At 43.1% G+C, this 12,126-nt stretch overlaps 1 protein-coding gene across 6 annotated transcripts in view; it reads left to right on the top strand.

The window, feature by feature from the left end:
* LOC118357442 (glutamate dehydrogenase, mitochondrial-like) overlaps positions 1 to 12,126 on the top strand; it is a 128,585-nt gene that overhangs the window by 15,950 nt on the left and 100,509 nt on the right. For all 6 annotated transcript variants that reach the window (XM_052478209.1, XM_052478206.1, XM_052478205.1 and 3 more), the window contains exons 4-6: positions 2,735 to 2,798; positions 6,349 to 6,443; positions 8,731 to 8,910. In XM_052478209.1, the coding sequence (XP_052334169.1) occupies positions 2,735 to 2,798; positions 6,349 to 6,443; positions 8,731 to 8,910 (339 nt within the window). The remainder of the gene's footprint in view (positions 1 to 2,734; positions 2,799 to 6,348; positions 6,444 to 8,730; positions 8,911 to 12,126) is intronic.

The raw sequence follows: 12,126 nt of genomic DNA on the forward strand, positions 1-12,126 counted from the left end.
TGGGTCCAGTACATTTCTGAAATGTCCATTAAATTAAAATGCTGCTGGTCAAATGTTCAGGGCCATGGAAACCCTGACACGCACACGCACACACGCCATAGTAGGCGATTATGGTGGGGAACGCTCTGATGCACAGGAAGCATATCTTACTCCCTGTCACATCAGTGATATATTCCAGTGACCCCTTTACACACACACACTTTGTCTTTTCCCCTCCAGCATAGAAGAAAATCAGAGGTTTAGTCTTATCCTTTTAGCATGTCCTCATTTCTCCTGCTCTCTACACATAGACACTCACCACAGAGCAAGATATACTGTTTATTTATATCCTTTGGTGTTAGGGCTGTTTGCAATGGCTTTCTGTTATAACATTATGTCATAGATAGACTACATGACCAAAAGTATGTGGACTGCTCATCGAACATCTCATTCCAAAAGCATGGGCATTAATATGGAGTTGGTCCCCCCCCCTAATGCTACTATAACAGACTCCACTCTTCTGGGAATGATTTCCCCCCTTTGCTACTATAACAGACTCCACTCTTCTGGGAATGATTTCTACTAGATGTTGGAACATTGCTGCGGTGACTTGCTTCCATTCAGCCTCAAGACCATTTGTGAGGTCTGGTGCTGATGTTGGGCGAGTAGGCCTGGCTCACAGTCGACGTTCCAATTCATCCCAAAGGTGTTCGATGGGGTTGAGTTCAGGGCTCTGTGCAGGCCAATGAAGTTCTTCATCACCGATTTCGACAAACCATTTCTGTATGGACCTCGCTTTGTGCACAGGGCATTGTCATGCTGAAACAGGAAAAGGCCTTCCCCAAACTGTTGCCACAAAGTTGGAAGAATTGTCTAGAATGTCATTGTATGCTGTAACATTAAGATTTCCCTTCACTGGAACTAAGCGGCCTAGCCCAAACTATGAAAAACAGCCCCAGACCATCATTCTTCCTCCACCAAACTTTACAGTTTGCACTATGCATTGGGGCAGGTTGCATTCTCCTGGCATCCACCAAACCCAGATTTGTCCGTTGGACTGGCAGATCACTCCAGAGAACGCATTTCCACTGCTCAAGAATCCAATGGCAGCACTCCAGCCGACAACTTGGCATTGTGCATGGTGATCTTCGGCTTGTTTGCGGCTGCTTGGCCATGCATACAGATTTCATCATTCTCCCGACGAACAGTTCTTGTGCTGACATTGCTTCCAGAGGCAGTTTGGACCTCGGTAGTGAGTGTTGCAACCAAGGACAGACAATTTTTACGTTGCTACGCGCTTCAGTACCCGGCGGTCCTGTCCTGTTAGCTTGTGTGGCTTACCACTTCACGGCGAGCCATTGTTGCTCCTAGACGTTTCCACTTCACAATAACAGCACTTACAGTTGACCGGGGCAACTCTAGCAGGGCTGAAATTTGACGAACTGACTTGTTGGGAAGGTGGCATCATATGTCGGTGCCATGTTGAAAGTCACCGAGCTCGTCAACGTACACTACCGTTCAAAAGTTTGGGGTCACTTAGAAATGTCCTTGTTTTTGAAAGAAAAGCCACAAAAAAAAATCCATTTAAAATAACATCAAATTAATCAGAAATACAGTGTAGACATTGTTAATGTTGTAAATGACTATTGTAGCTGTAAACGATATATTTTTTTTTAAATAAAATATTTCTACATAGGCGTAAAGAGGCCCATTATCAGCAACCATCACTCCTGCGTTCCAATGGCATGTTGTGTTAGCCTTTTAAAATGATAAACTTGGATTAGCTAATTGATTATTAGAAAACCCTTATGTTAGCACAGCTGAAAACTGTTGTGCAGGTTTAAAGAAGCAATACAACTGGCCTTCTTTAGACTAGTTTGTGGGTTCGATTTAAAGTCCCAAAATGGCCGGAAACAAATAACATTCTTCTGAAACTCATCAGTCTATTCTTGTTCTGAGAAATCAAGGCTTTTCCATGTGAGAAATTGCCAAGAAGCTGAAGATCTCGTACAACGCTGTATACTACTCCCTTCACAGAACAGCGCAAACTGGCTCTAACCAGAATAGAAAGGGGAGTGGGAGGCCCCGGTACACAACTGAGCAAGAGGACAAGTACATTAGTGTCTAGTTTGAGAAACAGACGCCTCACAAGTCCTCAACTGGCAGTTTCATTAAATAGTACCCACAAAACACCAGTCTCAACATCAACAGTGAAGAGGCGACTCCATCTCAATTATTTCATCAAACAGCTCGCTTAAAGCATCAGACAAGCTCACTATAGTTGATTTGTTAAAACACATAAGGTGTGTCTGTATAACAACAACAAAAATGCACGTTAAGAACTTACGACCAATATTTTTTGTGTCTCCACTCGTATGTCCTTCAGCTGGCAGAGACAAAGGAAGCCCTTCTCTCAACCCACCCCTCCCCCTCTCTCCTTGTACACACTGTGATCAATCAATTATCTTTATCGCTCTCCCCTTTCTATTTCTCGCTCTCTCTCTCGCCCTCTTTATTTCCCCACTCTCTCCATTGCGCTCTCTCTCGCCCTCTTTATTTCCCCTCTCTCTCCATTGCGCTCTCTCCCTCATCTCAATTCAATTACATGGAAAGGGCCTTTCTTTGTTGTCATGAGAAACGTGTTTGCATTGCCATATCAAGTGAAATATACAAACGTGAGAACATCAAACAATATTAACAAAAAACTATTAGAAATGAAAAGTTAACATTGCTCTCTCTCTCTCTCTTTCTCTAGGACAATGAGCTGGAGAAGATCACTAGGAGGTTTACCATTGAGCTGGCCAAGAAAGGCTTCATCGGTAAGCGTGACTGTGTGCCTCACACAGTCTTACGTAGCCAGTTGTCCCCTATGATCCTGTATGCTAATGACTGTGACGTGTTAACTCAAAACACATAGAGATGTCCCTCCCTTACATGTAATAATAGTGATGGGGTAGTAGACCCCTCTTCCAGTCAGTCAGCTCCTCCCCCTTCCTCCCCCTCTGTCCTCCAGGTGTTGGGGCCCCGGGAACACATGAGAATGTCCCTCGCTACATACCACACCCTGTTTATACCACAGAGAGTCTGGTATTTAGACATGTCTCTCTCTCTGCCATCAGGGTATAGTGGGCATTCAGAAACCTCCAGTCAGCCACTGTACAGTATTAAACATATAGTAAGCATATACTGTAGAAACTAACTAGTTGGTGTATATTTAGAATATGTACAAGTAGGGTTGCAAATTTTGGGGAATATTCAAAGGTGGAAACTTTCCTTGGGAATTAAAGGGAATATATGGGAATTAACTGAATTATATGGGAATTAACCAAAATATATGCAAATTATTATTAATACTATTTAAATGTAGATGTTTTTTGCATTGGATATATTTACAATATCATATTGAGACAGAAATATAAACCTTTTACCTTATTATAAGTAGACATAATTGCAAATTATTAAACAATTTAGTTTAATTGAACTTTAATTAAATTATTTGACTCTTCACATGGGATGATCACCAATGATCCATCGCATCGCCCAAAAACGTTTTCAACATACATCTGTAAAATGATAGTCTAGAAACTAAAGCTTTGGTTGTCTTCCTCTCAGGCTTCCATGTCTTCTCTCTGGAGCTCCTCAATGTCCACCTCTTGAACATCACTCTGAGGCCTCATCTTCACGGTCACTTTCTAACCTTGTTGAGGATGGCTCGTTTTCAGGCTCAAAAACCCAAACAATGCATGGATGGCCACCAATTTTTCAACCCAAACAAGGACCAGTTGCGCTCTAAGGCCGCTGATGTTGGTGGGATTTGGAGGATGATGGAGGCAGCAGGGAAAACAGCCTTAGATCCTCAAAGTCCCTTCCACCAGGTGGCTGATGAGATATGTTGGCAGGACTGCCATATTGCATCTCCATCCCAAAGCACTTGCTCGGAAGTGTACTTCATCAGACTGCCAAGAACCTGGCCCTCATCCAGGCCAAGGTGGTGAGACACGGTAGTGATGACACCATAGGCCTTGTTGATCTCTGCACCAAACAGGATGCTCTTGCCAGCGTACTTGGGGTCCAACATGAACGCTGCGGCGTGTATGGGCGTCAGACAGAAATCTTCACGCTTTTTGATGTATTTCAGAATTGGAGTTTCCTCTGCTTGGAGCAACAGTGAAGTGGGCAGGGCATTACGGATTTCTTCTCTTACATCTGCAAGCAGAGTCTGAACATCAGACAGGATGGCATTGTCTCACTCAATCGGTGCAATGGCTCCTGCTATAGGTTTCAGGCTGCTTACCACTCTCCCAAAATACATCATCCAGGAGGGTCCTCTTGATGGGGTTGGCCATTTCAGCAGACTGTGATATGGCAATTTCTTTGAGAGACTCATTCCTCTCCAGGAGACTGTCAAACATGATGACAACACCACCCCAACGGGTGTGACTGGACAGCTTCAATGTGGTGCTCTTATTCTTCTAACTTTGCTTGGTGAAGTAAATTGCTGCTATATCTTGATGACCCTTCACATACCTAACAATTTCCTTGGCTCTCTTGTAGAGTGTATCCATTGTTTTCAGTACCATGATGTCAACGAGGAGCAGATTCAATGCATTAGCAGCACAGCCAATGGGTGTGATGTGAGGGTAGGACTCCTCGACTTTAGACCAAACATCCTTCATGTTCACAGCATTGCCTGTTACCAGTGAAAATACCTTCTGTGGTCCAAGGTCATTGATGACTGTCTTCATCTCATCTGCAATGTAGAGACCGGTGTGTCTGTTGTCACTTGTGTCTGTGCTCTTGTAGAATACTGGTTTAGGGGTGGAGATGATGATGATGATGATAATTATTATTCCTTGCCCACGAACATTCAACCACCCATCAGAGATGATTTTAATACAGTCTGCTTTCTCTATGATTTGCTTCACCTTCACTTGAACTCTGCATCCAGCAAATTAGTAATAATATAATAATAATATATGCCATTTAGCTGACGCTTTTATCCAAAGCGACTTACAGTCATGTGTGCATACATTCTACGTATGGGTGGTCCCGGGAATTGAACCCACTACCCTGGCGTTACAAGCGCCATGCTCTACCAACTGAGCCACAGAAGGATAAAGTAGATAAAGCATGTCTGGTTGGAGGGGTGTATGCTGGGCGAAGAACATTCAGAAATCTCTTCCAATACACATTGCCTGTGAGCATCAGAAGTGAACCAGTTGCATACACAGCTCGAGCAAGACATTCGTCAGCATTTCTCTGACTATGTTCCTCCATTGAGTCAAAAAAAAACTTCTGATTCCAGTAGGACTATGAGCTGTTGGTATCGATAAGGTGTCTGTCTGATTCATCATTTTTACCTTGAATAGAAGTAGAGGGACTTTTGTCAGAGGTTGCTTGTTGTGAGCGGTGAGGTAACTTTATGCACTTGGCCAGATGATTCTGCATCTTTGTTGCATTCTTCACATATGATTTGGCACAGTATTTGCAAATGTACACAGCTTTTCCTTTGACATTAGCTGCAGTGAAATGTCTCCACACATCAGATAGTGCCTGTGGCATTTTCCTGTAAAGATTTGATTTTTTTGTTGTAAAAAAACAATGTACAGATAATTAGCTAAGCAGATAGATTAAACAACTCCTTTGTAAGATGATACATGTTTTAAAGTGGAACATGTATGGAAACAGGTGAATTAACACTCCTCAGTTAGCAGGCTCCAGCAAGCTAAAACCTTCATGGCAGTAAACTAACTAACCAGCAGAAATTGTTAACAAGTTCTAAATGATTTAAACACACTTTGATGTAGGCTACTATTTACTAGTTTACAAAATATAATGTATGTCATATAAAATATATTCACCCCATCCAGTATTGTAATCAAAACATACCAGAAAGCATGTAGTCCTAGGCTCAGACAGTATAGTAGTGTGGGCTCAATAGCATCTCTATCGTGTGCAAGATCTTGAGAATCAGCTGTACATGTGATGGAAGAGTGCACTGTGCATGCAGAGGGTTGCAATTCCATTGAATTCTGGATAGTTTAACCAAAATATGTCAGAAGACCAAGAGTTGCCTATGTGTATCCCACAAAAAATGTTCACTGTTATAAGCTAACTTTTTTGATGAATTTAAGCAAAATTCCCCAAATTCCGGAAACTTAACAGAAGATTTCCAACCCTTTGCAACCCGATGTACAAGTATAGAGATATATTCATACGTTTATCTCAAACATGTCTAGTGTTTGATTGTGTATGTTTGTGAGCAAAAAAAGCTGTGTGTGCGTACATACGGGAGAGAAACATGTAGGGTGTGTACATGCTCCCCTTCCTCACATATACCTCTACTCCCCTTCCCCCTCCTCCCCTTAGGGCCAGGTATTGATGTGCCTGCTCCTGACATGAGCACCGGAGAGAGAGAGATGTCCTGGATCGCTGACACATACGCCAACACCATTGCACACACTGTGAGTTACCGCACACACACAAACACAACACACACTGATCCCAACACGACCAAAGTCATTATTGTGTAGTGTTTGGCCATTCATTCCCATACTGAGCTCAGAGTAACCTATGGCCAGTCAGTGCCTCACAGTGTGGTGCGTGTACAGCCCTAATGCCAGGCTGGATACTGACAGAGGGTTACATATTCCCCACTGAGAGGTGAAAATAGGTACAGGGCATATGTGGTCACTCTTTCTCCGTCTAAATCCCTCCCCCTCTCTCTGTTTTTATCTCTCCAGTTCTCCTTCCACTACAGTAGCAAAGACCCTTAGTTGTAGTTTGCAGGGTGTGTAGAGGGAGACAGATTACAACTCTCAGGCCCTCTGTGCGTTCCATCTACAAATTACAATAGCTTAAAAAAAAAACCGACTCATTATGTGATTTAGCGAATCCTCACAGAGCCTTGCTCAGGCCGATCCCCTCGAACACTCCATATACGGAAAGTATTCAGACCCTTTGACTTTTTCCATGTTTTGTTACGTTACAGCCTTATTCTAAAATTGATTAAATTGTTTTATCCCCTCATCAATCTACACACTATACCCCATAACGACAAAACAAAAACAGGTTTTTATACATTTTTGCTAATGTATATATAAAAAAATATATATCACATTTACATACATATATAAATAAACCCTTTACGCAGTACTTTGGCAGCGATTACAGCCTCAAGTTTTCTTGGGTATGACGCCACAAGCGTGGCACACCTGTATTTGGGGAGTTTCTCCCATTCTTCTCTGCAGATCCTCTCAAGCTCTTTCAGGTTGGATGTGAAGCGTTGCTGCACAGCTATTTTCAGGTCTCTCCAGAGATGTTCGATCGGGTTCAAGTCCGAGATCTGGCTGGGCCACTCAAGGACACTCTTGCTTTGTCTTGGCTGTGTGCTTAGGGTCGTTGTCCCGTTGGAAGGTGCATCTTTGCCCCTGTCAGGTTTTGAGCGCTCTGGATCAGGTTTTCATCAAGGAACTCTCTGTACTTTGCTCGGTTCAACTTTCCCTCAAACCTGACTAGTCTCCCAGCCCCTGAAAAACATCCCCTCAGCATGATGCTACCACCACCATGCTTCACCATAGGGATGGTGCCAGGTTTCCTCCAGATGTGAGTTCAATCTTGGTTTCATCAGACCAGAGAATATTGTTTCTCATGGTCTGAGAGTCTTTAGGTGCCTTTTGGCAAACTCCAAGCGGGCTGTCATGTGACTTTTATTGAGGAGTGGCTTTCGTCTGGCCACTCGGGTTCTTGGTTAGCTCCCTGACTAAGGCCCTTCCCCCCGATTGCTCAGTTTGGCCGGGCGGCCAGAGCTAGGAAGAGTCTTGGTGGTTCCAAACTTCTTCCATTTAGGAATGATGGATGGCCACTGTGTTCTTGGGGATCTCCAATATTGCAGAATTATTTTGGTACCCTTCCCCAGATCTGTGCCTTGACGCAATGCTGTCTCGGAGCTCTACGGACAATTCCTTTGACCTCATGGTTTAGTTTTTGCTCTGACATGCACTGTTAACCTTTATATAGCCAGGTGTGTGCCTTTCCAATTCATTTTTTATTTAATTAGGCATGTCAGTTAAGAACAAATTCTTATTTACGATGAAGGCTAAACCCTAACCCGGACGTGCGCCGCCCTATGGGACTCCTACCCACGGCCGGTTGTGATACAGCCTGGATTGAACCAGGGTCTGCAGTGATGCCTCTATCACAGAGATGCAGTGCCTTAGACCGCAGCGCCACTCGGGAGCCCAAATCATGTCCAATCAATTGAATTTACCACAGGTGGAATTATGTTGTAGTATTTATCGCATGGATAACCAATGAAAACAGGATTCACCTGAGCTCAATTTTGAGTCTCATAGCAAAGGGTCTAAATACCTATTTGAATGAGGTATTTATTTTTTAATTTGTCATTTTTAATACATTTTCAATAATGTCAAAATACCTGTTTTACAATAAGCCTGTAATGTAACATAATGTGGGGAAAGATCAATGGGTCTGAATACTTTCCGAAGGCACTGTACTTATAGTTCTGTTGTCTTACCCTCAGAGCAGTGTGGGTACCGAAGTTCTGTAGTCTGGTCCACAGAGCAGTATGGGTATTGTGGTTCAGTAGTCGGGACCAAGGGTAGTATGGGTACTCTCATAATTATGCTATCTGACAGTTTGACAAACAGCCAACAGATGTAATCCAATTAAACATATGCTCTAATGTGTGTGTCTCTGTGTGTGCCTCTGGGAATGTCTATGTGTGTGCAGGACATCAACGCCCACGCATGTGTGACAGGGAAACCCATCAGCCAGGGCGGTATCCATGGTCGTATCTCAGCCACCGGTCGCGGAGTGTTCCACGGCATTGAGAACTTCATCAACGAGGCTTCCTACATGAGCATGTTGGGCCTGACCCCCGGTTTCCAGGACAAGACATTCATAATCCAGGTACACACACCGACACATACATACATACGTGCACGCATATGCACACTACACGCATATACTTTATTTTGATGACAAACCCACCACTGGTGTGCATGGTCAAAGAGCTCTATTTTCATGTCATCTGACCATAGGACGGGCTCCGATCCAAGTGCCAATGCCAATATATTGTTTATTTATTATTTATTTCACCTTTGTTTAACCAGGTAGGCCAGTTGAGAACAAGTTCTCATTTACAACTGTGACCTGGCCAAGATAAAGCAAAGCAGTGTGACAAAAAAACAACACAGTTACACAACGTACAGTCAATAACACAATATAAAAATCTATATACAGTATGTGCAAATGAAGTAAGGAGGTAAGGCAATAAATATGCCAATAGTAGCGAAGTAATTACAATTTAGAAAATTAACACTGGAGTAGAAAATTAACACTGGAGTGATAGATGTGCAGATGATGATGTGATGATGTAAATAAAAACAATATGGGGATGAGGTAGGTAGTTGAATGGGCTATTTACAGATGGGCTGTGTACAGCTGCAGCGATCGGTAAGCTGCTCAGATAGCTGATTCTTAAAGTTAGTGAGGGAGATAAGTCTCCAACTTCAGCAATTTTTGCAATTTGTTCCAGTCATTGGCAGCAGAGAACTGGAAGGACAGGCACCCAAAGGAGGTGTTGAATTTGGGGATGACCAGTGAGATATACCTGCTGGAGCACGTGCTACGGGTGGGTGTTGTTATGGTGAGGTGTGGGGGGAGATAAGGCGGAGCTTTACCTAGAAAAGACTTATAGATGACCTGGAGCCAGTGGGTCTGGCGACGAAAATGTAGCGAGGGCCAGCCGACGAGAGCATACAGGTCGCAGTGGTGGGTGGGATATTGGGCTTTGGTGACCGAACGGATGGCACTGTGATAGACTGCATCCAGTTTGCTGAGTAGAGTGTTGGAGGCTATTTTGTAAATGACATCGCCCGAAGTCGAGGATCAGAAGGATAGTCAGTTTTACGAGGGCATGTTTGGCAGCATGAGTGAAGGAGGCTTGTTGCGAAATAGGAAGCTGATTATAGATTTAATTTTGAATTAGAGATGCTTGATATGAGTCTGGAAGGAGAGTTTACAGTCTAGCCAGAAACCTAGGTATTTGTAGTTGTCCACATATTCTAAGTCAGAACCGTCCAGAGTAGTGATGATAGTCGGGCTGAAATTTCTGCAAATGGAGGACTCTTCGATGAAAGCAAAGTTTGAAGGACACAATTATTATTTCAATAAAAAATAATTATTTATAACCTTGTCAACGTCTTGACTATATTCACTATTTATTTTGCAACTCATTTCATGTATGTTTTCATGGAAAACAAGGACATTTTTAAGTGTCCCCAACCTTTTGAACAGTATTTTTTGTGAAGAATCAACAGCAAGTGGGACACAATCATGAAGTGGAACGACATTTATTGGATATTTCAAACTTTTTTAACAAATCAAAAACTGAAAAATTGGGCGTGCAAAACAGGGAAATGACCGTGAAGCTTAACTTGGGCAATAGTGCCACTAACAAAGATAACTACCCACAAATGCAAAAGGAAAAAAGGCTGCCTAAGTATAATTCCCAATCAGAGACAACGATAGACAGCTGCCTCTGATTGAGAACCACACCTGGCCAAACACAAATACATAGAAATAAAGAAACTATAATGCCCACTCTAGTCACACCCTGGCCTAACCAAAATAGTGAATGAAAGCCTCTATGGCCAGGCTGTGACAGTACTTTGGTGCGAAAAGTGCAGATCAATCACAGAACAACAGCAAAGGACCTTGTGAAGATGCTGGAGGAAACCGGGACAAAAGTATCTATATCCACAGTAAAACGAGTCCTTTATCGACATAACCTGAAAGGCCGCTCAGCAAGGAAGAAGCCACTGCTCCAAAACTGCCATTAAAAGCCAGACTACGGTTTGCAACTGCACATGGGGACAAAGATTGCACTTTTTGGAGGAATGTCCTCTGGTCTGGTGAAACAAAAATAGAACTGTTTGGCCATAATGACCATCATTATGTTTGGAGGAAAAAGGGGGAGGCTTGCAAGCCGAAGAACACTATCCCAACTGTGAAGCACAGGGATGGCAGCATCATGTTGTGGGATTGCTTTGCTGCAGGAGAGACTGGTGCACTTCACAAAATAGATGGCATCATGAGGGAGTTAAAGTATGTGGATATATTGAAGCAACATCTCAAGACATCATTCAGGAAGTTAAAGCTTGGTCACAAATGGGTCTTCCAAGTTAAACATTTTAAAGACAATGCTACCAAATACTAATTGAGTGTATGTAAATGTATGACCCACTGGGGATGTGATGAAAGAAATACAAGCTGAAATAAATAATTCTCTCTATTATTCTGACATTTCGCATTCTTAAAATAAAGTGGTGATCCTAACTGAACTAAGATGGAATTTTTACTAGGATTAAATGTCAGGAATTGTGAAAAACTGAGTTTAAATGTATTTAGCTAAGGTGTATGTAATCTTCCGACTTCAACTGTAGGTATTCCTCTTGTCCAGATGTGATAGGCTAGTGTGATGGTGATTGCATCGTCTGTGTACCTGTTGGGGCGGTTTGCAAACTGAAGTGGGTCTAGGGTGGCAGGTACGGTGGAGGTGATATGATCCTTGACTAGTCTCTCATAGCACTTCATGATGACAGAAATGAGTGCTACGGGGATTTAAGCATTTAGTTCAGTTATCTTTGCCTTCTTGGGGACAGGAACAATTGAGGCCATCTTGAAGCATGTGGGGACAGCAGACTGGGATAGGGAGAATATTGAATATGTCCGTAAACACAGCAGGCAGCTGGTCGGCACATGCTCTGAGGGGGGCATTTCTTGTTAGCGGGCCGTGACGATGGCACTGTATTATCCTCAAAGCGGGCGAAGAGGGTGTTTAGTTTATCTGGAAGCGAGATGACATGTCCGTGACATGACTGGTTTTCTTTTTGTTGTCCGTCATTTCCTGTAGACCCTGCCACAAACGTCTCGTGTCTGAGCCGTTGAATTGTGACTCCACTTCGTCCCTATACTGACATTTCGCTTGTTTGATTGCCTTGCGGAGGGAATAACTACACTGTTTATAATCAGCCATATTCCAATACCTCTTTCCATGTGGTGGTTCACGCTTTCAGTTTTGTGCCAATGCCCCATCCATCCATGGTTTCTGGTTAGGGTAGG

The sequence above is a fragment of the Oncorhynchus keta genome, chromosome 24 (genome assembly GCF_023373465.1).
Source record: "Oncorhynchus keta strain PuntledgeMale-10-30-2019 chromosome 24, Oket_V2, whole genome shotgun sequence".
NCBI classification, from domain to species: Eukaryota; Metazoa; Chordata; class Actinopteri; order Salmoniformes; family Salmonidae; genus Oncorhynchus; species Oncorhynchus keta.